The sequence below is a fragment of the Bos grunniens genome, chromosome 22 (assembly GCF_055505025.1).
Source record: "Bos grunniens cultivar Pamir isolate PY7600 chromosome 22, Bosgru_T2T1.0, whole genome shotgun sequence".
NCBI lineage: Eukaryota > Metazoa > Chordata > Mammalia > Artiodactyla > Bovidae > Bos > Bos grunniens.
Window position 1 is genome coordinate 11,443,367 of NC_141186.1, and position 25,869 is coordinate 11,469,235.

Here is a 25,869-nt window from a genome sequence, read left to right on the forward strand (position 1 = left end):
CCTCTGAGTGGATGGGTCCGTGATGTAGAGCAAAGCTTCTCAGATGGTCACATGCACAGAGGTTACCTGGAGATCTGCTTAAAATATGGATTCTAACTCAGCAGGTCTGGTGGGACCTGAGAAACTTCATTTCTTTTATTTTTTTTTTTTTTACTTATTAACATAATTAACATTTTATTTATTTTTTAAATTTTTTTATTATTTTTTTTTACTTTACAATATTGTATTGGTTTTGCCAGACATCAACATGCATCCGCCACGGGTGTACACATATTCCCAATCCTGAACCCCCCTCCCACCTCCCTCCCCATACCATCCCTCTGGGTCATCCCAGTGCACCAGCCCCAAGCTTCCTGTATCCTGCATCGAACCTGGACTGGCGATCCATTTCTTATATGATATTATACATGTTTCAATTCCATTCTCCCAAATAATCCCCTACCTCCCACTCCCACAGAGTCCAAAAGACTGTTCTATACATCTGTGTCTCTTTTGCTGTCTCACATACAGGGTTGTCGTTACCATCTTTCTAAATTCCATATATATGCATTAGTATACTGTATTGGTGTTTTTCTTTCTGGTTTACTTCACTCTGTATAATCAGCTCCAGTTTCATCCACCTCATTAGAACTGATTCAAATGTATTCTTTTTAATGGCTGAGTAATACTCCATTGTGTATATGTACCACAGCTTTCTTATCCATTCATCTGCTGATGGACATCTAGGTTGCTTACATGACCCACCTCCCAGAATATTGGAAATAAAAGCAAAAATAAACAAATGGGATGTAATTAAAATTAAAAGCTTCTGCACAACAAAGGAAACTATAAGCAAGGTAAAAAGACAGCCTTCAGAATGGGAGAAAATAATAGCAAATGAAGCAACTGACAAACAACTAATCTCAAAAATATACAAGCAACTCCTGCAGCTCAATTCCAGAAAAATAAACGACCCAATCAAAAAATGGGCCAAAGAACTAAACAGACATTTCTCCAAAGAAGACATACAGATGGCTATCAAACACATGAAAAGATGCTCAACATCACTCATTATCAGAGAAATGCAAATGAAAACCACAATGAGGTACCATTTCACGCCAGTCAGAATGGCTGCGATCCAAAAGTCTACAAGCAATAAATGCTGGAGAGGATGTGGAGAAAAGGGAACCCTCTTACACTGTTGGTGGGAATGAATGCAAACTAGTACAGCCACTATGAAGAACAGTGTGGAGATTCCTTAAAAAACTGGAAATAGAACTGCCTTATGACCCAGCAATCCCACTGCTGGGCATACACACCAAGGAAACCAGAATTGAAAGAGACACGTGTACCCCAATGTTCATCGAAACTTCATTTCTAACAAGCTCCCATGTAATGCTGATGCTGCAGGTCCAAGGACCACATTTTGAATAGCAAGGCCCTTGGAGGTCCTTCTCAAATGAGTTCTGAGCCCACAGGAGTGTAGGCGCACTGGTAGGTGGGATGGAACTCTCCACTGTAAGTATGTCCCTAATACCAAGATTCCTGGCCGGGCTTTCAATAAGTACCCACCATACATTTGACTCCTACAAAACCTTTTCACGCAAATACCACTCATAAATTGTTTTTATGCCATGATGTTAAACCCTTCCCCATCATTTCAGGAGAGGTTGCCACCTTGTAGAGTTTTCAACCAGCCTGTGGGGCAAAGGAAAAGATTGATAGAAAATCAAAATAATTTGATTTATGAGATGGAATTGAACTTTGAATTCTTAGTATGTTGATCAAGAATTTGTAGGCTCTGGGAAATACCTTTTTAAAAAATCTAGGAATAGAAACAAATTTTTGAAACTCTTCAGAAAAAGTTACTTGTCTCTGTTTAACAGAAAGAAAAACTTCCTGGATGAAAATCAAATACTTTGATTACTTCTTAAACCTTAGAAGACACATATTTCTGGTCTGTTCACTTTGGGCTTTTCAATTAGAGCTGTTAGATTTATCTATTTGTTTGTTTAGATTCTTGTTTGTTTTCCCGTCATCCCCAAAAGGGGAAGGCATCAGCATTTGGGAAGGTGTTCTGGTTTGTCGTTATCTTGGAAAATAAAAAGATTTGCTCTTCAGAGTTAGTGTAATGCACAGGAGGGGCATGTTACAGGAATAAGACAGCTTATTCAAGTCATTTCTAATTTGTATTCTTTTTTTAATGCAAGAATATTTTTACTTGTTTTAAAGCATCCTAAGGGCCAAGAGGACTGTTTGGGAGGAGCCTCCTCTGTCTCCACTTTGATCAGAAAATTGCTCCTTCTGGGACAGCTGACTTCCCACCGCCTGTGATGGGGACGGGGTTTATTCAAAGTGCGCGCTCCAAATTCAATACTCCTTAGCTTCCCAGGGGCATTTGGCTTTAACAGTTATGTGGTTCATCTGTCTCAAACATTTGTTTTGACTTTAGCTCCTGCTTGCTTCAATTTTTTTAAGCTTGGAAAGAACAAACCCAGGATAGTCTGGGCCGTCGCTTCCAAACAGGGGTTTAGACAAATTTTTAAAACGGACTTGCTTTGTAGTAGTTGCCTTGGCCTGTTCCTCCAAAACCCCCACGTGTGTGGGTAATCACCTCTGTTCTCTCAGGCTGTTAGTTGCCAAACCCCATCCGGCAGGAGGCCTGTAACCACTGCCCCAGCCTTGCCAGGCCATCAGCCATGACTGGCATATGTCCTGGCATCCTGTGTGCTTCAGGTTCCCTAAAGGCCACACTTGGCTTATTGCGTTTGTACTCCCCACCTGCTCAGGCTTAGTTTCTGTGGGTTCTTCAGGGGAAGGAGGAGAGGGCCCTTGTCTGTGCCTTGCTTGGTATCCCCCACCTAGGGTCCCTTCTGGCCCATTCTTACATTGGCAGCTAGGAAAGCCTGGGCACGCGCTGTAACTTCTCTGTGTTCCAGTTTCCTCCTTGTAACATGGGCATAAGAGGAGCTGCCTGGCATGTAACAAGCTAGTTCTGAGGTGGGCCGTCTGTGAACTCCGTCTTCACGACCATCAGCACTGGCAGGCCAGCACCAGTCCCATAGCCTAGGCCACAGTGAAGTCGCTCGGTCGTGTCCAACTCTCTGCAACCCCATGGACTCCAGGAGGAAGCCCACCAGGCTCCTCCGTCCATGGGATTTCCCAGGCAAGAATACTGGAGTGGGTTCCATTTCCTTCTCCAGATGATCTTCCTGACCCAGGGATCGAACCCGGGTCTCCTGCATTGCAGGCAGACACTTTACCATCTGAGCCCCCAGTCCTACAAGGCCTGTGCTAAGGCTTCACTTCACAGGTGAGAAAGTAGAGGCTTGTAGAAAGGCTAGCTCATTTACCTGACAGCACACAGCTGTTACGTATCTGAGCCAGTCATCAAAATTGGGACACTGATGCCAAAGCCTGTGCATTTTCTATGCTGCAAGTCCAGGTGCTGTATGGGAGGAATTCCATGGGCCCTGTCCCAGAGGATTTCCCTCTGGGAATAGCACTGTTTTTTCTGGTGAGGTTCAGGCTGACTCATCTTTGAGTTGAGCCAATAGAGTATTTCCTGGGAATAAACTCTTTCTATTAACTCACTGGGCCAGGTTATTGAGAACCCCTTCTCACCTTCGAATTCTCAGAGAATTTGGGATCAAGTGCTTTCAAAATTCACCTGAATTCTCTATTAACTGAGTTAACACAGAGCTTACCAGCTCACATGGAGTCACACCTCATGTGTCTGGAAGAAAGGAAAGAGGTCTCAGAAGAACACCAAACTTCAGTCATAGAACAGGAAGGGTCATCTCAGTTTGACAATCCCACAAGAAAGTGGCAAATGGGAAGTTAAACTTCACACCCGCCCTGGCGCCCAGCATAAGCCCTGACCAGATTTGCAGATTTACTACTAGCACAGGGCACCGTGTTGGTGGTCAGAGAAAACTGAGGCTCCAGAATAAAGTCAAATCCTGTGTGATTGGGAAAAAGGAGCCTGAAGGCCAAGGAGGCTCACTAACTTCATGATCTGATTCTTCCTGCCAACCACCCCGCACATTACAAGCAGGGCTGGAGCCTGGCTCCACTGGCCAAGCTCCCGGGGGCCAGGGCAGCCGAGGTATGTCTGGAAAAGAGAGGGTTTTTGCCAAGACAAGCATCTCCCATGCCAGGCAGACCAGCAAATAAGCTACCTCTTGCAGCCCCTTCATCTGAATCCCTGAGGAGCCAAGGCCTGTTCACGTATTAAGTGCAAACTCAGAAACTACGGAGTGCCCAGTCCTGAGAACACAGAAACAAACGTTCACAAACTGAGTATGTGTTTATCTCGTGTTCTAAAAAAATACTAATTGATGTTTCTCTGACCCTGAGAGTAATGGGTCTTATTAAAAAAGAAAAAGAAAAATGTAAACTGAATCGATCTCCAGGGAGAAACCTTGATAGCATTTTATGGGATTGGGTGTCCCTGCAAGCCAACGAAAAGTGGGGACTAGGAAAAAGACTAGTTTTGTGAATCTTCTTAAAATAGGGTCCAAAACTTGATAGTAAACATTTTTAAGTTTTGATTGAGATTTCCCTTGAAAGATAAAACTGAAGATTGTGAAAATAAGTTTATGTTATTCTACACTTAACAGCTCTTGTAACAGGGTTAATTACAATGGTCAAAGATTTCTTAGACCCAAGGCAAAGGCTTATTTGCTTTATTAGCATCTTTAAAATAGAAGTGCATTAATTTCTGAAAGAGAAGAAGTAACTGAGTGCTGGGTAGGCAGCTTTTGTTTTTTGTTTTAAAATATTTATTTATTTGGCTGTGCCACGTCTTAGTTGCGGCATGTGGGATCTAGTTCTCTGACCAGGGGTTGAACCCAGGCCCCTGCATTGGGAGCGTGGGGTCTTTTAGCCACTGGACCACCAGGGGAGTCCCTAGATAGGGAGCTTTTGGATATAACTATTCCTGTTATATCATAAGGTAACATTCTTTACTTCCTATTTTGCCAGTTTTTTGTTTTTTGTTTTTTTGAGGACAATCACAAAAAGCTTGTTTTTATGATAGTATATTTTCCCCAAAGGCTTCTCTTGATCTTTTCATTTTAAATCCTTATCTTCTGAAATATCTTAAAGTGTTATCATCCAAGGATAATTTTGACTTCTTTAACTGTTAAGTAACTACATCAGATCCAGATAGATCAGAGATTTTTAAGTGGTTTGAGCAGTTTCTGTGCATCACTTTAGTTGATTTCATGAAAGCCTGCAGCTTTGCAACAAGGGTTCAGTAGATTTCAGTGCATTTGAATTGAGTAATCAGATTCTACACTGTCTTACAATCAGGGACAAAGGGTAGACAGTTCCCTGGTCCACATTCCTCATTAGCTGAGAGCTCTTCATCATAAGTCTTGCAATAGTGCTGAAGGTGAAGTTCTCAAATGTGAGCAATGGTTGGGGCATGAAAGGAGTCAGAGCCAAGGAGAAGTGTGGTCCCTAGAATCTCATCATGTACCTCCTGGGCAGAGGTAATAAGCATTCTCTCCCCAACTAGATCACTATTCCTGATGCTGTCTGAAACCAGGCTTAATTTAGCCATATCACCCCAAATACATTTTTTAAATTTCCCTGAGACTTCTTGTGCCTGCAGGGTACCTGCCTGACTACAGGGAAGGGACTGGGGGTGGGGGGGCGGGTCTGGTACCTGGCTCCATAATGACCCTGTTTTTTAAGTTCATGGCCCAGCCTGCTCTGGATAAAACCAGAGCAAAGGAGGTGCTGATGGGCTTTAAAGTGAAATGCTTCCCTAATCGGGGCAGCTATATAACCTGCAGTTAGAAAGTCTTCCTTTGATTGGTATGAATTTGAACAACATTCATTAGCATGTGGAGGTTCCCCTTCTGTTGCCTCTCCCCACCTGGGAACAGATGCCTAGCACTTTCCAGAAGCTCTTGGTACCAGCAGCCTCATCTGTAAAGAGTATTGTTTGAGGTCCGGTTCGCTGAAGCAGAACCTGAGATGGGGATTCCTGTGCAAGTGATTTAGTACAGAAATGCTCTTGGGAGAAGAGGAATAAGGGAGCAGCCTAGGGCAGAGGACATGGGCAAACAGGGATGTGCTCTCAGCCTGTTCCAGCAGGGCTCTGGAATATGAATCTCACAGCACAGCTGGTCTCACCTTGAGGCAAAGGGGTGGCCTTCTGCACCCCTGTCAATCATAGGCTGCAGAGGAAGGATGTTATAACCTCTCAGACAAAGCAGTTCCCATTCAACCAGGGACTGGAAGCCATCCAGTAAAGGGGTTCTGGGTGCAGTACCTGCACCATCTACATGTAGAAGCCCATGCTCTGAGGGTGGGAGGGGAAAGAGGAGGCTCTTTCCCTAATTGCTGCAGTGGAGAGTGGAGAACAGAATTAAAACCTTTCAGTCAGGAGGACTTACATAGCCACGGGAGGGCTGGGCTGGTGCTGGCAGGCACAGAAGGGTGATCCATGACATTCCTCCCTGTGACACCATCCAAGAGTGTTTGAGTCATGACTATATGCTGAGCACTGTCCTTCCTACAGAAGTCTTTGGTTTTCGCTCTTTTTGCTTATTCTCCACCTCAGTATCCAACTGGAATTTTCATTTCTGTTAGACTGAGTAGGTGGAAGAGAGACTTGGAATAAGGCAATAAATGCTGGACTAATGTTATTTTCTTGCATCTTTGGAATTAACAAAAATAAGGTAGTTCAGCAACTCTCAGGTAATCAGAAGCAGTCTTAGATCAAAGCCAAGTAAATGGAGGGCTCCTCTGTTCCAGAGTAATTCAGACCTGTATCGTCAGTGCTGATCATGGGAGTCCATGCTTGGGGTCCATTCCAAATCCTGTTCCATGTCCATATTATATATGCCAACTTATCACCCATTAGTGTTGGGGCAAGATGGGAGAAGAAAACCATGGAGGAATAGCTGAGGAAAGGTGTTCCTGATAGTGGAAACACCTGAGACAAAAGGTGTGAAAATGATACCAAGAAAAGGGTATTTGTAGAACAGTGATGTATGTACTCAGAAAGGTAGGGGCCAAATGGAGGCCAGAGTTCAGATTTTGAGCTTTATTCTGTTCACAATAGAGAAAGGCATCTTAAGAAGATTCCTTAAGCAGCCTGTAGAATGGACCAGAGAACGGGGAACTCATAGCAATGGCTGCCAAATCATTGTGGAGCAGAACGCTTACTGTATCACCTAACCTGTATTGAAAGTGCTTATCTCAGGCCCCACAATCTCAGAGTCTACTCAGTTATCTACTCAGACCACTGGGTGTGGCCCACAAATCTGTATTTTTAAAGAATGCTCCCAAACCAGTTCTAACGCAGGAGGGCCCAAGCCCACTGCATGAGAGATGCTGACTAAGGACACGGAGAACCATCAAAAAACTTTAAAGTCACTGAGGTCAGTTATCCCCATTGGATATCTAGACCGGATACTGAAAGATAAGCTGTAGTTTCCTTTTGCATTTATATATCTCCCATCTTTTGCTTCCTTTTATTTTGGGTTGTTTTGTTGCTATTTTATAAATAAAAGTTTTATTGATATTTAGAAAATGGACAAAAGTACATAAATCATGAAGCAACTTTTCATAATGAACAAACCCCAGCACCTCAAGAACTCCCTTTCACTTAGTGTTAGTCACTCAGTCATGCCCAACTCTTTGCGACCCCATGGATTGCAGCCCACCAGGCTCCTCTGTCCATGAGATTTTCCAGGCAAGGATACTGGAGTGGGTTGCCATTTCCTTCCTCGGGATCTTCCCAACCCAGGGATCGAACCCGGGTCTCCTGCACTGCAGGCAGATTCTTTACTGACTGAGCTACAAGGGGAGCACTTATTACCTTCCACTTAGTGCCTCCCAATTGCTATCTTGACTTCTAACCTCACAGATGAGTTATTTTTTTTTCATTTCCACTTTTTTGTTTGATAATCTTCGTAATACATTAGTATAATCATATGCTGTGTAACCTGTAACTAAGTAGGTATTTTATGGTAAGTGCTCACATTTTTTTTTCCTCACTGGACATACAGTGAAAATTTTTATTGCACTCATCTGCCTGGGAATCTTGGTCTGAGCTGAAAGGTGCTGTTCTTGGCAATGGGAGGAGGAAGCATGGGTGGCATTTCAGAGCAAGAGTCCACACAAGTTGGTTCCTTTTGGTGCCATTGTGGTGTTGGCTGTGCTCATTCCTTCTAGAAACTCAGGGCTTTCAAAGGGGAAGGAGACAGGTTTTAGAGTCAGCCTAAATGACCTTGGGGAAGTCACATAGCCTCATTGAACTCCAGTGCCCCAGTTTCTAGACATTCAGCCAGTGCTAGTTTTATGCTGTGCCTTCTCCTTTTCCAAAATCTGCAAACATTCTGTGTCCCCTCAGAAGTCTTGATTAGGCCTCAGTGACTCAGAGAGGCTCTATGGGTTATGAAGAGCCTCCTGCTTTCCTTTGACCTTGGTTGTAAACCATGTGTCCAGATGGAAAGATGACAGCTCTCCACAGCGCTTCTCCTGGTTTCCTCGTGCCTCAGTCTGTAGAGTCCAGCCCAGGCTGGCTACTCTTTGAACTCCCTCCTTGCCCTTGCACCAAGCCCCAACTCTGGCAAGGCTTGCTGGGGAGGCAGCTCAGCCCTCACTGATTCAGACTGTGAAAAGAATCCCTGTGTTTTCCCTGGTGTGATTTTCTTAGCATTTGTCTTTCCTCAGCTAAGATCTTGAGAGGCAGGATTAGGGTGTGGGTATAGGAGAAAGGGGTCAGGAAGGTGACTTGGATGCCTTTTAATCCAAACCTAAGGAGACATCCCGGAGAAGGCAATGGCACCCCACTCCAGTACTTTTGCCTGGAAAATCCCGTGGATGGAGGAGCCTGGTGGGCTGCAGTCCATGGGGTCGCTAGAGTCGGACACGACTGAGCGACTTCACTTTCACTTTTCCCTTTCATGCATTGGAGAAGGAAATGGCAACCCACTCCAGTGTTCTTGCCTGGAGAATCCCAGGGACGGGGGAGCCTGGTGGGCTGCCGTCTCTGGGGTCGCACAGAGTCGGACATGACTGAAGCGGCTTAGCAGCAGCAGCAAGGAGACATCCAGCTCACAAATGGCCTGGCCCATTTCACTGGGAGAACATCAGGGTTCAGAACCAAAGGGTTGGTTAAGAATGAAGAGTGGTTTTGTCCTCTGCACTTGTCTTCCCAGGGAACCTCTGGCAAAGGAGTGGGGAGGTGTGCAGTCAGAGGAGGACCAGGGACTTGGCCTGGCAGGGGTTCCTCATTCCAGTGCAGCCAACCAACAGTGACCGTTGTCTGAGAACTTTCCAAAAGAAGAACCGTGTCTGCTAAAGTCTGGATTTGCCTCCCTGGGGCTCCTTCCACACACCTGTCTTGATGCATCCAGCCCATCTGTTGATGCTTTTTGTCTTTCAGGAGGAAATGGGCATTTCCTGTGAACTGCTAGAATTGGACTTCCTCAAATGCAGTGTGGGATTTCCTTTCATGAGGTCAAAGTCAAAGGTAAGGGACAGGGACCGGACACTTCCTTGGCAGCAGCCTCCAGCCCATCCCATCAGCCACTGACTCTGCCAACTGCCTCCCTGAGGTTTCCTCCATGACCCCTGCCTCCCACAGCAACCGAAGTGGCCAGCCAAGTCCTGCCTGGGCACAGCCAGCCACATCAATGACCATCGCTAAGTCTACTCCAGGTTAGCCGTGGACATGTGGTCTTTCCCCTTGGTCCACATGACGTACCTCAAGTGTGAGACACACACAATGGCCTTTGTATGTTGTCGAGCACCATCTGGTTGGCCTGACATATGTTTTCTGGGACATCGCATGCCACTTTGAGTTCCTGAGACCACTTAGGAGAAGATGTGGTCCTGGCTAGTGATCTATAGTCCAGGCTGCCACTCCTCTGGGCACTCACAAATTTTTTTGAAGAGACCTCTTAAAATTCTTAAAACATACACAATCGTTTATTCAGAAGAATTCAAGAAATTACAGTCATTTTGGCATTTATAAGGAGCTAAATTTTCTAAGCTCAAACAATAATATGGTTTAGCTGATTTGGAGATTCATGGAGCATTCTAGTATGTGGCATCATTTTAAAAAGGTGCAAACATGTAGAAGATGCGATTTTTGGAGGCAAAACTAGACCCTAAAAGACCAGGCAGATCTGCCTTTTAAAATGGAGGCTGTTTTCCCTGCTATGATTTGAAGGAAATTTTGTGTTCCTTTGTCTACCTTTTTCCTCCACTTAAAAAAGAAAATTTAATCCTTTTCTCCTGCCTGTATCATGAAATTGGGTCATTTTAATATCTAAGGCTTTTTGTTCCTAATGTATACTAGCTGTTTTACAAACCAGTTGTTAGAACATTCTTGTAGGAAGGTTTGCTCATTTCTTAGCAAATCTCTTGAACCCCTCAGTCTCGTTGAATGTACCCACTCCAATCTACAGTGGTTGTTATCTCTGTGATTCCTCAGCCCTTTTCTGGCTCTGATCCTCATTCTGTTCACATTCATCCCAGGAGAAGGGAAACCTCAAGAGGTGGCTTAGAAACACCTGGCAGAATTCGGGTCAAGTCCCATGAGATCCCAGGTAGGGTTAAGATGTAGGAGAAGGACCCTGAGCCCTAGGCATCATTGTCTATAGTAAAATATATGCCCCCCACACACAAAAATGTAATTGAAATCTTTTGAGCAACAGGAAACAGACTTAATTGAAACACTTTAAAAGTAGCCATCTTGTTGTAAAATTCAGCCTCCATCCCAAACCTAGGGTGCATCTTGCTAGTTTTAAAGATACTTTGAAAGGATATCGCAGATGCTTCCCTGGTGGCTCAGTGGTACAGAATCTGCCTGCCAATGCAGGAGACACAGGATATGTGGATTTGATCCCTGGGTTGGGAAGATCCCCTGGAGAAGGAAATGGCAAACCACTCTAGTATTCTTTCCTAGAGAATTCCATGGACAAAAGAGCCTGGTGGGCTACAGTCTGTGGGGTCTCAGAAGAGTTGAACACAACTTAGCCACTAAGCAATAACAATTTCATAGATGGATCCAGGATCGATCACTTCCCATGGGAAAAAAAAAGGTGAATAAATGAATACAATAAAAGGCCCCTGACTTCTGGGGCCTAAATTTCATTAGAATTCAATAGCTCTCAAAATAGTCATGGAGCCAACAGAAGAATGGATGTTGAATGTTGGACTTTTTTTTCCAACTTGGTAATGTCACTACCTTCCTCCCACATATAGAAGTGAACACCTGTAGCAAGGCTGAACCTGGAGGCAGGAGGTCTGGGGGTGAGTCCTTGGAGAAAGCCCAAGAAGCAACCCAGCAGGGATGGGGCTCCCTCTATCCACAGCTTGGCTTGTCCTTCCCTTTCCCTTAGACCTGTGAGTTGTCTGACTTCCGACCATCTGCTAAGCCTCATGACCACATTATCTGCTTACTTTGCTGGCCATATATTTCAGTCTCTCACGACCAGCCTGCCTGGTTCCTGACTTTCTGCTCTCTCAGGCTGCTGGCTCTCGTTGGCCTCATGCCCAAATCTTTTGCTTTTCACCTTACTTTGATCGTTAGAGCGTTTAATTCAGATCTCCTGCTGGGTCAAACTCTTTGCTGAGACAAGACCCCTGACTTTCCCATCATTTGTGTTTTCCAGCTCTGTTTCCTGTTCTGTCTCCACTCCCCACCCTCACTGTAAGCTGACAGGTCTCAGCACAACAGAAAGTCTAGAAAGGGATGTCCAGTGTCCACTCTGGTTGTGGTCCAACATTCATTACTTTCAGGTAGCGGTCAGTTCAGTAGAATCTAGCGTTGCAGATTTAGACCATTGCCTAGAATTCTTCATAAAGGAACCCAAATATTTATATATTAAATAAGTCATGCTGAAGCTGAAACTCCAATACTTTGGCTACCTCATGCGAAGAGTTGACTCATTGGAAAAGACCCTGATGCTGGGAGGGATTGGGGGCAGGAGGAGAAGGGAACAACAGAGGATGAGATGGCTGGATGGCATCACCGACTCGATGGACGTGAGTTTGAGTGAACTCCGGGAGTTGGTGATGGACAGGGAGGCCTGGCGTGCTGCGATTCGTGGGGTTGCAAAGAGTCGGACACGACTGAGTGACTGAACTGAACTGAGACTCCCAAAACTTGATGGAATTTAAGGATCATTTTGTCCACCCTCTTCTTTTTTATTGAAATGCAGAGATCAAGTATCTGGCCAAGGTCACACAGTCAGTTTGTGGTGGAGCCTGGCTCTATAAGCCCCACCCAAGCAGTCCTCCCCCATTCCCACACCTGCCTGATGTGAATACAGTGAAAACCATTTGCTTGAGAAGGTGCTCCCCAAATCAGAGGATGGTCACTACTGGCAGCACCTGAGATGCTTTTAGGTGATGCGTGGACACAGCGCTAAACAGCATTGACTGACAGTGAGAAAGCTACTACCTGTTCAATGCTCTTTCTATCCTAACCTTTTGCAGGTGGAAGTCTCCAGTAGCGCTGCAATGTCTCTATCACTTGTTTATCTCCCTTTTATCAAACCAGAGCAGACCTGAGGCTCAGAGCCTTCAGCAGGCAACAGAATTCAACATCACTTTGTTTTCATTATTTCTTTTTATGATGACCTCCTCTTTATGGCAAGTGATCCTGGATTCCCATCTGTGATAGTGATATACATTCTTCTCTTTAAAATAGTCTTTAAATAGAAAGAGTGAGGCAGTAAAAATACAAAGTACTTATCACAGGTGATATGATAAGCAGATGTGGCAAAAATTGGGATGATGGTGTGTGAGTGAAATTTAGGAAGTCCTGGTTTAAGAGTTCGAGCATATTGCTTCCTAACGAGAACCTCAGTTGCTAAAAAAGACAACATGCCTCTCGCCAGAGTGGGCTCTGGGCTGGTTTTTATTGCTAAAGTTGTATCTCTGGCCCAACCATCAGAAAGAGATGCATAAACCATAAAGCTTATCGTGCAAATGAGCATCCAGAGGTCATAAACTGCAGAAGACTGTAGCATTTAAGTTTGGAATGCTGGCTAGCGCCAAATGTCACTTTCTTTTCCCATAGTATGAATTCAGCGTGATCTTTGATACAAGCCACCTGTCTGGGGAAGAGGAAGTTCTTAGCTTCATCGTTACAGCTCAGAGGTAAGAGGGATTTAAAATTTTTTTCTAAGATGAGAGATTTATGGGACCAAGCAAGGTCATGCCCTGGTCATGCTTTGATGATTTTGCCTGAATAGACTCTGAGGAGGAAGGAACAGCTCAGTGATAAAGCCCCAAATGACTGCATGGAATTGGGTCTCTTAGGGATGGTGCTTGTCTCCTTCTGCTTGTGCAGACACCAGGTCAGACAGAGCTGGGAAAAACTGGGGATCGTCCAGTCAGAGGTAACGATTTTACAACTGAGGAGAGACTGGCCCGGAGAGGTCAGGATTCCAGCCCAAACTCATGTGTTTGGAACCATTCACGGATGTCCTCTGTGGGTGCGCTGTGGTCAGTCACTTCTCGTGGTATGTGGTCAGTGTGCTCTAGCATCCCTTGATGCAGGGACAGGGCACCTGCAGCCTGAGGTCCCGGCCAAGCCTGTTGGTGGAGTCCCCAAAAGATGGCCCTCAAGAGAGAGCTTGTCCTAGGAACCAAGTGGACAGATAGAGAAAGGGGACTGTGCAGTAGTGATGTCTTCCCTCGGGGCTGCGCTCCTGCCTCTCTCACACACACACCAGTGTGGCCAGGGGTGCCTGGGAGGGGCTTTAGGCTAATAAACTGCCCACACAAGCCAGAATCCACACTTGCCTCAAAGTACCTACCATCTGAGTAGGGCTTGACTGGGATGGAAGGAGAAGTATTTAGGTGGATGAATAGGGAGACACAAGCTTTGATTGTATAGATTGGATAGGCAACCTTTTTACTTGAATTTTAATTTAGAAATGATTTTAAACTTAACATAAATGTTGTGAAGGATAGTACAAAGAATTCCCATACACCCTTTCTACAGATTCACTCAGGCTTGACACTCTGCCTCTTTTATTTTGTTATTCTCTTTCTGTGTATGGTTTTTTTCCCCTTAATCATCTGAAAGTAAGTTGCAGACATCATGCCCCTTTACCCATGAGTACTTTCACATGTACTTCCTAAGAATGAGGCCATTCTCTTAAATAACCCTGGTAGAGTTATTAAATTCAGGAGCTGTAACTCTGATGCAAGGCTGTTATCTAATCTCTAGCCCACTTTCTAATTATCCCAAGAATGACTGTGTAGCCATTATTATACTGGTCCAGAGTCTGAATAAGGATCAGGCATTCAATTATCATGTTTTTTCTCTAGTTGCCTTAATCTTCAAGCCAAAATGTCATGCCAAGAGGCCTAGGTCCATCCCAGAGGTGGTCTGGAGATCTGAACCAAACACTCAGAAGGGCAAGATCAGGCAAAATGCACAGAAAAGAAAGGTGGTGAGATAACAAGATCAGGAATCTCATGACTAAGGGAGGCCGGGAAAATGGAAGGCCAGACACTGGTGAGCAGACCACAAAACCAGTGGCTACAAGTCAACCAGGCCAAGGCAGTCACGCAGCCACAGGTTAGCATGCAGCCGGGCCTGGAGGCCCACAGGATCTGGGGTGCAGAGCAAGGCAATGGACTGAGCTTTGTGAAACTCAGGCTCCTCCCCCAACCACACGGTCATCTCTGAAATGAAGGTGCGCAACCCAGGCCTTCCTCCAAGGAGGACAGCACCCTCAAGCACCGAGAAGGAGCTCCTGGTCCCACATTCTGACTTAAGAGAGAAGGTCATCTCCCAGACTCTGTACACGAGCCCCGTCATGCAGGATAACAGGCACCAGCTCAGCTGGGCATCTGACCCCCATACGCCGTGCCTGGTTATTAAGCAAGGAGTCCAGCTCTGGACCACTCCTCTCAACCCTGTGCGTGTCCATCAAGTTTAAAGCACCAAGTGGGAGCTGAAAAGGGAGTAGGGATGAGTGAGACAGAGTCTTCCATCTCAAACCACGTCAAGAAGGGGTTGGTCCAGAGATGGAAGCAGATGCAGAACAGCCCAGGGCAGGCAGAACCCCTCATTCTACAAAACCTTCGAGTACTTACTCCAACTAGCCACTGTGTCAGACAAGGGGAGATACAGCAGGGACCAAAGTTGGTAAAAATCCCTGCTCTTGGGGAGCAGTGTGCTGGCTGCAGGGGTTGGATCATGAACAAATGAACATAAATTTCAGAGGGAGACGGCAGCATTATGATTCATCCATCGAGTACGGTGCACTCGTTGGCAAGCGTAAAGCAACTTCATTTTCATCCCTACTCTCTTTAAGCCCACTTGGCAAGGGTTGTTCATTTCTGGTTCTCGGAGACAGTCTAGGACAGTCCCATGGGTTCACAGCTCACTCTTGGTTAATAGTCCTATAGTCACTTCAAGCCTCAAAATAATTCATTAATCCATAATCAAAGTGTCTTGTCCCATGAAGTAATCAAAACTTGATTGCAACTTAAGGCTTCCTCCCCTCCCCAAGGCAAGGCTGGAGGAGGGTAGCCTTTCTGTGGGTTGTCTAGCTTTCCTCCAGTGGTGCTTCTGCTGGCCCTCCTGCTTTTCCTGAGAGCCCTCCAGGCTCACAGCCGGGGTTGTGAGAGGTCAAAGGGAAACAAGAAAGGTTTTACTAAACAGGCAGTGCTGTGAGCAGTCAGTCTGGGTGTCTTGAGTTGACTCTTCTCCTTTGGAGACCCTCCCCTTGTCCACCCCCCAACTGGGGATGCTCACCTGTGCTTCCCCCCTCATTACATCCTCCAACCTCAGCCTCTAGGCAGCTGGAGATGCCTTCAGCTCCTGCTGCCAAGACTGTACCCAGGGCCAGGACCAAAGGTGACCTCACACTGACTCTCACATTCAGATCCCACTCAGGAGTCTCACCCCTGACAGTCCCTGGAAAGGCAGGCGATCTTGTGGGGTCAGGAGAGGAGAGCCAGCAGCCCCTTCCCCTTATGTTTCTGGGGCCTGCGTCTGACTGTCCTGAAGAGGGTCCCTAAAACTTGACTTAAAAGGCAGTCACCCTCCTGACTATGGACCGTTTTCTCCAAAATCTGTCTCTAAGAATCCTCCTCTCCCAACTCCGTTACATCCGTGATGTTACAGCTTGGATTTTTGCCACCAGACGTAGTAAATCTTGAGTTAGTGCTTTCCTCTGAATTTTGGCATCTATTGTACCTCAGCCAAAACTTGAACTTTAACATGCTGTCATACTCACCCCAGCATGAGTGGTTCTTGAATTTTCACTAAAACATCAATTACCCAAAGATTAGACTAATATTCTTCCCAAGTGCTGAATCTTTCAACGTCACCTGCAGTTCTATCTTGCCTCTTTCTATTAATGGCTTTGCCCCCAAAGCCTGAAGTCTCTGTGCGTTTGGGAAGCTTAGGTCAGGCCCCAACAAATACTGTATAAGGCAACAGCAGACAGCAAAGGCACTGGTAGGGCTTTGTTTTTTCGCTGGAGGCCTTGCTAGTCTCAATGTTATTTAAAACTCACAGAATTAAGGTTAATTTTCCCTTTGGAACAACTGTGAAGCATAGATTTTCAGAGCCCCTCAATCTCCCACCACACTAGCATATTTTTGCTTTTAATGCCACTTTCCCAATTTTGGGAGGCGGGGGGGCATTTTCTTTAATATTTTAGAGAATGTTCTTTCATCTAAAAATGAGAGCACAGCACATCACAGTGGTTGTTTGACCCTCCTTACTGTGTATTGTCATACCCAGCATTCACTCCAGAGGTGATGACTTTCTGGCCTTTAGTTCAGCACTAGTGGGACAAACGCTAATTATATTCTATATATTGTAATAGGCTATGCAAAGCAGATGGAAATGAGAACCAAAGTGGATGTTAAAATATACCCCAGCAATCACCCAAATCCTACACAACTTTCCAGTGCAGTTCGTCAGGGTATTACTGCCACAGGAGTAGTATAGCATTTCTAATTACAATTGGCTGGGCTTGCAAGCTTTGAAATTATGCAAGACACGATTATTTTTTATTCACACTATTTTCACGGTCATGTCGTTCATGGTTGTGATCTAACAGAGATACATGCAAAGCACAGAGGAGGTAGACTTTGTTCCCATTCTTTGTTCCCATAGAATCCAGAAGGGCTTCACTGGGGTGGAGGCATTTGAACAGAGGACTCTGTTTTCAGGCTGAAGAAGCCCAAGTGAGGATGTGCATGGCACAGCCTGCTCTGTCACACCCATGTGGTGGGTGGGCACTGGACTGTGGTGGAGATTCCTGACCGTCTTAGAGGAAGGGCGGAGAATATACATGGGCAGTAAAAGGAAGGTGGCGCTGAAAGAGGAGATTGGGCTGGGCCACACAGGGCCCGGGAAGTCTCAACTGCTTTCCTCCAGCAGTGGGGAGAAAATGATAGTTTTGGAGGAAGGGAGTGATACAGTGCAACAGCTTGCCCAGAGTGAGAGAGTGCAAGATGGATTTAGTAAAGGGGAGCAGATGCCTGTTCAAGCCTGAAAATTGTCATTTTCCTGCTGTTTCTGGGATCCATAGAAAACTCTCCCATCAATGTGCTGTCTGGGTCTCTCAACAGCTCAGGCAGCTGATATTCCTGAGAAGGAACATTTGGGCAGGAAATATGACATGAAAGAGACTTTCTTTGTCAAAAAGAGGAAACTCCAGCTACCTCCCAGTCCCACTCAGGGTTAATCTAAGGTATCAAAGGAGGGACGCAACAACACCAGGGTGAAAATTTCATCTCCTGGTCCCATGTCCATAGACCAGTGGTGCTCTAATCCTAGGTGCCCACTGGGATCACCTGGGAGCCTCCCTACAGGGATCCTCATCTAATTTGTCTGGGATGAGATCTGGGCATTGAATTTTTTTTTAAGTCTCATCAAGTGATTACTCTGTGTAGTCCCTAACTCTGTACTGGGCACAGTTTCACTCAACACACATCTATTAAGCACCTGTTATTTACAGATGCAGTACTGGGCACGTAAGAAAACCCTTATAATTTACAAATTCAAGAACATCCTTTTATGTACATTAATATTTCTATATAGCATTACTGAACACCTAGCCAAGCTAGTATTGGTAGCTTAAGTAATTAAATAATCAGAATCTTCTAATTATTTGAATTGCAGTTGTTAAAGAAACTATATTGCTTATTAAACCTGCAGCTGAATGTCTCAGGCACCAATTACACTCCAGACTTTGGTGAAAATCTGATCTTACTGTCCCAGAGGGCAGCCACAGTACCGGACTCCCTGCTGTGACAGAACAATCCTTAAAGCTCCTTATCTTGAAAGCCACAGTTAAAATACCAATCATCGTTTTCTTCCCATCACCACTCTTTGAAGCTCTCTTGCCTACTTGTGGATTTAGGAGGACAGAAAGTTGAGACTAAACAGTTTCTCAAGAGCTTCTGTCTGGCAGCCTGGCTCTGCAGACTTTGGGAAGCATCCTAAGTCACGAGCTTGCAGAATAACTGGGGGCCTTTTGATGTTAAGCCTCTTTATCTCAACTTTGCAACCTCACTCAGTCTGGAGCGGTCCCCCGATGACAGATGAGACTGTTGGGCCAGAGCTGCCAGCAGCCACAGGTGGCTGGACAAATGGCAGGGCACAGGGTGGCGCTTCCATCAGGAACTGATTTCTCAGACTTGGCAGGACACTGGGTCGGGGCAGGGAGCAGGCCCAGGTGTTGCCATCCCCCCACCCATTCAGGAGTTGCCTCTGGTCCTTCCTGTGCAGAGATTGCACAGCGTTTATTGTGCCCCTGGGAAAGGAAGGGCAGGGAAGTGGGGCTGCATGGGCACCTGATCCTGCTGCTTCTGCAAACCGTGATGGATGTCACCTCATCTGCGGAAGACAGAAGAGAAGTCAGGGGTCAGAGTCACAGAGCACCATTGTTTCAGAACAATAGGAGAGAGGAGGAGAGGGGCTGTGAGTCTGTTGAAAAACGGTTTCATTCAGCACTTGCTGGTGGGGAGAGGAACTCTGCGCAAGTTTGGGGGATGATGTGATGGGAAGTGGTCCGGATGAGCTGTGTCCAAACTTCAGCAGCAGGTCCTGCCTTCCACCCCTGGAGGGTGAACTTAGCTTTCAGCTGGGACCCCGTGTTCACTCCGTGAGGTGGAACCAAGTGTAGGTGCCAGGTTCAGCACTGTGTTCCCAATAGCCGTGCTTTTTTCCAAGGCGATTGCTTTTCTGCAATAATAATCACAGTTCATATTTGAAATCTCATAAAGCTATGAAGGGAAACTGGGCCTTCTCTCTTGTCCTCTTCTCCCCTCCCCCAAACCCCCAAATCTGGCATCAGGAAAAGGCGTCACAGCGGAAAAGCAGTTGCTGTGGGTCCTTGGGGCAAATTACCTAATCTGTCTGAGCTGCTCCTTACCTGTCAGCAGTGGGTGAGCCCCTCTCCCTGGGGTTACTCTGAATACCCAGCTCCGTCATGGCTGGGGGTGTGCCTGGCACATGGTAGCCCTCAACACCATCACCCACCTTGTGGTGACCTTTCCAGAATGACCCTGCAAGCCTCCCCCTTCTGTTTTTCCTCACCCAGAGGAGGAGGCCTGTATGTGAACCTGTTTGAGCCAGAAGTCCTATAGCAGGAGCTCCTGTGGTATTTATCGAGATGGTGCTACCCAGGGCCTCTCTCCTGGGCTTGGTTGTCCGTGGATGATGGATGATGCCATTAGATGGGAAATAGCTGCTAAATGCAAGCAAACGTCTTCCCAACTGCAGTGCCCTAACCTCGGTTGTCCATTATTCATGGAATAAGCCCTGCAGAAGCAGCACACGCTGTTGGTGCCCACCCATAACCTCTCAGAGCTCGCCTCTACCACACACACACTGGACAGTTCCCATTCCCAGCACCTGTCCTTCTGCCTGAGGCTTTCTCTGGCCAGACCTCACTCACCGTGCACATAGGTCACATGCCAGGGAATTAATCCCCCACCCCCACCCCCCAGCAGGTCTCAGGACTCATTGATCAGCTCCCATGGCTTCAGCTGGAAGATGAGGGTGGGTACTCCACACTGCCTCCTGGAGTTCCCTGGTCAGATGGAGCCCGGCTGACCTGGATCACATGCCCTGCTTGTCTGCCTGCCTTCCTGTCTACCCCCTGCTGTCTCCTGGGGTCACCTTCCCTGTACACTACTGGCCCTCACATCTTTATGGGGTGGGGAACACAACTGAAACCATAGAGTGCCCACGGTGATGCCATACAGGGACCAAAAACAGAGTTGAGGGTAAAAAGGTACGGAACAGAGAGCTGTCCCTCTTTGGGAGGGGAGAGGCCCATCGCGGGCAGGCTGTGCTGACTGGCATCCCGTCCTCTCTCCCTGCACAGCGGCAACGTGGAGCGCTCAGAGTCCCTTCACAACAACGTCCTCACACTGACGGTGCCGCTGATGCACGAGGTGGACACGTCCATCACGGGGTGAGTAGCCAGGACACAGTGCTGCCTGGGGCGGAACCCTGTGCTTCTCTGGTGTTTGCTTGTATGGCCAGGAGCCGGTGGCCCTGCCACTTCCACTTCTGCCTGGCTTGGAAATGCAAGATGAAGCTTTAGCTACAGTGACTCACTCCCTCCTCCCTCCCTGTTTTCTCCTCTTTCCCAGCTGCCCACACACTTGGTAGATTATACAAGAAGTGTGATGACAGGTGTAAGCCGCAATTCCTTCGAACATTCTGTACACCTTTACATGCATCTCTTCCCAGCGCCCACCGCTCCGGAGTGCCACAAGGTAGCAGGCAGCTCCATTCTTGGGATTAAAATCTCAGCCAAAGGCTGCTGGGCCAGAGGTTACAGCCAATGCGTCCCAGGGAAGGCGGGCCTGCTTTCTGAGTAGCCTCTAGTCAGCTTTGGTTTTGCGTGTTTCCCATCCTCCTGCAGAGTGGGTGGGCAGGGCCAGTCACAGTGGGCACACTGTCTGGCTGAAGTCCACACCTGCTCAGTGCCTCTGGCGCTGTTGGAAATCAGGGCTGCAGGCAGCAGGGACCCAAAACAAGCCTGCGTGGTTTTCAGCCAAAACACAGGCCTGGAAAAATGAGAAGCCAGTTCCTGTTTCCGGCTTCAGAAACAGAGCACGATAGAGGAAAAAGGATTTGCACAATTAGTTTAGATCAAATGAGGACCTGTTGAACCTTTGCCCCACAGGCAAGCTGAACTTTCTAGAGGGTCAAAGTCTCTCATTTTTCAGTATTCAAGTGCTCCTGGGTCCTGGCCTTAGCCGCACGTAGAAAAGTTAATACGCTGCAGAAGGAGCCATGCCTGCAAAGCTCCCAGCTCTGCTGGGTGTCAGGAATGAGTCTCCGGTGGGCGTTCCTGCCTCTTGGCGTTTTTCATCACGTTCTTTAGACATGAGGCTTTGGTGGAATATATTTGCAAACCAACACAGATTTGCCTCTGTTCATGGCTCTGTTTTTAACCATGTAGTTTATTTACTTTCTCCTCAGACGCACAGTGAGAACGTCCATGGACCAAGCCCTGTCCTAGGGAATGAAAGAGAAAACAGGGCTCTCTTGATCCTGTTGTCAGACCCTGGAGGCCTCCTTGTGAGGTGTTAACAGCCCCCAACGAAGCCCTCAGTTAAACAAATGAGTCAACCCTCTGATCTTTCCAGGAACATAAAACAGCACTCATTTAAATGAACCCACTCTTGACCTGGGTGGCAGCTCACTACATTTATAAACTAATTTCTACACTTAAGCTGAAAATAGGTTAATTGCTATCTATTTAGACTTGGTACCAAAAATCTTACAATATTGTGTTTAGGCAAGCGAGCGACTTCTAGAATCTCATCTAGAATCCATTATTTTTCTGGGAATTTAAATGAGCCTGGGGTTTATTGACACAGACAAAGTTGAAAACATCACTACACACTGAGCTGGAATTCTTCATCACGTCTTACACAGCCATTTGAAATCTAAAGAAAAAGGCTATTAGTGTAAGGACTCAATTTTTAATACCTAATTTCTAGTAATTTTGGTAGCCTGAAAATCTTTATTTTTTTAATTTGTTACAGAGTGGGGCTTAGAATGCCAAACATATAATTCACTTATATTGTCATAATCTTTTTCAATTCACAAAATGTTTTTCAAATGACAAAATAAAACGTGTAATTTTATAATCCTAGGACTGCCCTTGTGGCTCAGACGCTAAAGCGTCTGCCTACAATGCAGGAGACCCGGGTTCAATCCCTGGGTCAGGAAGGTCCTCTGGAGAAGGAAATGGCAATCCACTCCAGTACTCTTGCCTGGAAAATCCCATGGATGGAGGAGCGTGGTAGGCTACAGTCCATGGGTTCGCAGAGTCGGACACGACTGAGTCGGACACGACTGAGCGACTTCACTGATTTTATAATCCAGTTTAAAAACTGAAATCAAAGCTACCATGGTCTTTCTTCTCATTTTAGAAGTATAATCCTAGTACATTGTATACATAACTTACTGATTTGACCTAAGATGACCAGACATTACTGGGAATGTCTGCTTAAAAAGTACAGGTCTGGCTGTGTCCATTTACAAGAGAGAGAAAGAGCAGTTCCAGAAGCGAAGCATTTGGTGGGGGACCCTGAGGGGAGCCAGGTTCTAGATCCAACAGAGACAGATGTCTGAGCTCTATATTCACTAGAGACAGATGTTTGAGCTCTAGATTCAATAGAGACAAATGTTTGAGCTCCTAGGATAGCGGTGACCCTGCATTGGGATGACAGATTTCATGCTTTCCTCTTTCAGAATCATGTCTCCAACCTCCTTTGTGTACGGCGAGTCTGTGGACGCATCCAACTTCATTCAACTGGATGACCTGGAGTGTCATTTCCAACCCCTCAACGTCACCCTTCAGGTACCCACCCATGGAGACCTTCTCTATCACTGGGTACCAAGGGACGGGCCCATGGGATGTGCCTTCTATGAAAAGCAACCAAAGGGCCAGGCTTTTTCTAAGAGAAACTCTTCCCAGCCTGAGTGTGTATGTGTTTTCTGTAACCACACACAGAAACAATCCCTTTGCTGCCTGGTACTCTGCTGTGTAGCCCCCTCTGCTTTTCAGTATTTGGAGGGAAAAAGGCATGATGAATGCCAGCCTTCCCCAGCAGACCTTTGGACCCAGCATGCATCCCCACCCAGATGGTCCACAGAGGACCCCTTCTGGTTCTCCATCATTCTTCACATTGTGGGCAGGGCAGCCTCGAGGATTTGTCGTGTCCTCTTAATCCTGGGGGCTTCCCCGGTGGCTCAGTGGTAAAGAATCCACCTGTGATGCAGAAGATGCAGGAGACATGAGTTCAATCCCTGGGTCAGGAAGATCCCCTGGAGGAGGGCATGACAACCCACTCCAGTCCTCTTGCCTGGAGAATCCCGTGGACAGAGGAGCCTGGTGGGCTGCAGTCCATGTGGTTGCAGAGTCGGACATGACTTAAGTGACTGAGCACACACGCATGCTTAATCCTGGGTTTCTCCTTGCTGACCTAGCTAGGTACCCACACCTCCCACAAAGGAACAGCCTTTCAAAGTGGGGTTTTACAAGAGCACAGCAATGTGAGTGAAGGGAACTTCCCTGGGGGAAACACGCTGCTCCCCAAAGAGCAGGGCTGGCTCTCCTTATCATATAAGCACTGTGTCCAGCAGGTATACTCGGTATGGACTGTGGACACTGAAGGACATTGTCCTTTTCTAAACCAAGGGTGGAAAAACTTCTTCTGCAAAGGGCCAGAGGGTAACTATTTAGGCTGTGTAGGCCATCCAGTCTCCACAGCAGCTATACAACTAGGCTCCTTTAGCGCAGAAGTAGCCAGGAACCATGCACAGGACAAAACTGTGGCTGTGGACACTGACATTTGAGTTTCATTCATTTTCACATGATATAAAATTGCTTCCCTGGTAGCTCAGGTGGCAAAGAATCTGCCTGCAATGCAGGAAGCCCTGGTTCGATTCCTGGGTCAGGAACATCCCCTGGAGAAGGGATAGGCTATCCACTCCAGTATTCTTGGGCTTCTCTGGTGGCACAGACAGTAAAGAATCCACCTGCAATGTGGGAAACCTGGGTTCAATCCCTGAGTTGGGAAGATCCCCTGGAGGAGGGCATGGCAACCCACTCCAGTATTATTGGGCTTTCTTGGTTGCTCAGATGGTAAAGAATCTGTCTACAATGCAGGAGACCTGGGTTCGATCCCTGGTTCAGGAAGATCTCCTGAAGGAGGGCAGGGCATTCTTGCTTGGAGAATCCCCTGGACAGAGGAGCCTGGTGGGCTACAGTCCATGGGGTCGTGAAGAGTCGGACATGACTGAGCAACAAAGCACAGCACAGCACACATCATTTTCACATATTATGACATATTCATCTTCTGTTTTTTCCCCAAACATTTAAAAGTATAAAACCATCTTAGCTCACAGGATATACAAAAGCAGGTGGTGGACCAGGTCTGGCGTGCGAGCCATCATTTGCTGATTCCTTCTCTGAAAACAGACCCCAAGGCCAGCACTGTTCAACAGGAGGGTCTTTGAACATAAAACTGGGGGGACAGAGCATTGTCCAGACATTCTCCTTAATTGACAAATGTGGGAAGTGTAGGCCCAAGAGGAGAGGACATGCTGCAGGGTGGAGAGCTGGGAGCTGCTGGGCTGGGGCCAAGATTAGGTGGGTGTTACCTGGGACACCCCTGTGTAGCTCAGCAGGTGCTAGGAGCTGGGGGTGAAGTGATGGAGCCAGTGTACTGTAATCCACATCCCACGTCTTTCTAGCTCTAGCTCCAGCTCCCAGAGCTTGCTCCTGCCTTCCCTCCATCCTTTCCTATGGAGAAGATGGTTTCTCGGTCTGGCATCCACTGCTATGGCCAAATAATTATTTGAAAGAAAATATTCTTTCCCTGTGGCCTCTCCTAGGTGGACCAAGGGGATGACAAATAATGACAGGGTGAGGGTCCAGAGAAAGACAGTAACATATTTGCGGTCTCTTGCAAACAATGGTCTCCCTCTCACCAAAGCTTTCTCCCAGGCAGGAGACCTCCAAAGTCATGATGGATAACACACATCCCAGCTCAGAGAGGAGGCACCTCCCAGCCAGCTAAGCCCCTGCTGTCACACCCTATGCTTGATTTACAGGGGAAAAGAGAAAGATGGGGTCACTCTTGCTTTCAAGACCTTTAGAGTGATTGCTGGGAATAGGACCTCTGTGGTTTTGAATTCCTTCTCACAGTTAGTTTCTTTTTCTCCATTGCTTTTTGCAGTTGGACAGAAAACAGATAAAGACCAGATGAAGTTATTTCATTTTACTTATTCGTGTGTGCTCAGTCATGTCCAACTCTTTGTGACCCTATTGATTGGAATGCGGTGACCCTATGGACTGGAACCCCCTCGGCTCCTCTGTCCATGGGATTTTCCAGGCAAGAATACTGGAGTAGGTTGCCATTTTCTCCACCAGGGTATCTTCCCAACCCGCGGATTGAATCCCCATCTCCTGTGTCTCCTACACTGCAGGTACAATCTTTACCACTTGAGCCATCAGGGAAGCCACTTTAGTTTCAATTGCTTACCTATAGTTTTGCAGGTGTCTTACAATAAAAGATACGTCAGGTAAATTATTTAGACGGGTTCAAATGACACACATCATGTAATGAAGAGGGTATTTGCAGAAATTAATACAATGTTGTAAATAACTATACTTCAATAAAATAAAATTTTTATTATTTTTTATTAGAGTATAGTTGCTTTACAATGTTGTATTAGTTTTTACTGTGCAACAGTGTGAATCAGCTATACACATACATACATCCCCTCTCTTTTGGATTTCCTTCGCATTTAGGTCACCAAAGAGCATTCAGTAGAGTTCCCTGTGCCATACAGTTGGTTCTTATTAGCTGTCTTTTTTATGCTAGTATCAG

The 25,869-nt window shown here is 46.5% G+C and overlaps 1 protein-coding gene across 2 annotated transcripts in view; it reads left to right on the top strand.

Annotated features, from left to right (window-relative positions):
• The window catches only part of ITGA9 (integrin subunit alpha 9), a 364,736-nt gene that overhangs the window by 266,410 nt on the left and 72,457 nt on the right, over positions 1–25,869 (top strand). For both annotated transcript variants that reach the window (XM_086365876.1, XM_086365877.1), the window contains exons 19-22: positions 9,392–9,478; positions 13,040–13,119; positions 20,334–20,423; positions 22,724–22,832. In XM_086365876.1, coding sequence (XP_086222002.1) covers positions 9,392–9,478; positions 13,040–13,119; positions 20,334–20,423; positions 22,724–22,832 — 366 coding nt within the window. The remainder of the gene's footprint in view (positions 1–9,391; positions 9,479–13,039; positions 13,120–20,333; positions 20,424–22,723; positions 22,833–25,869) is intronic.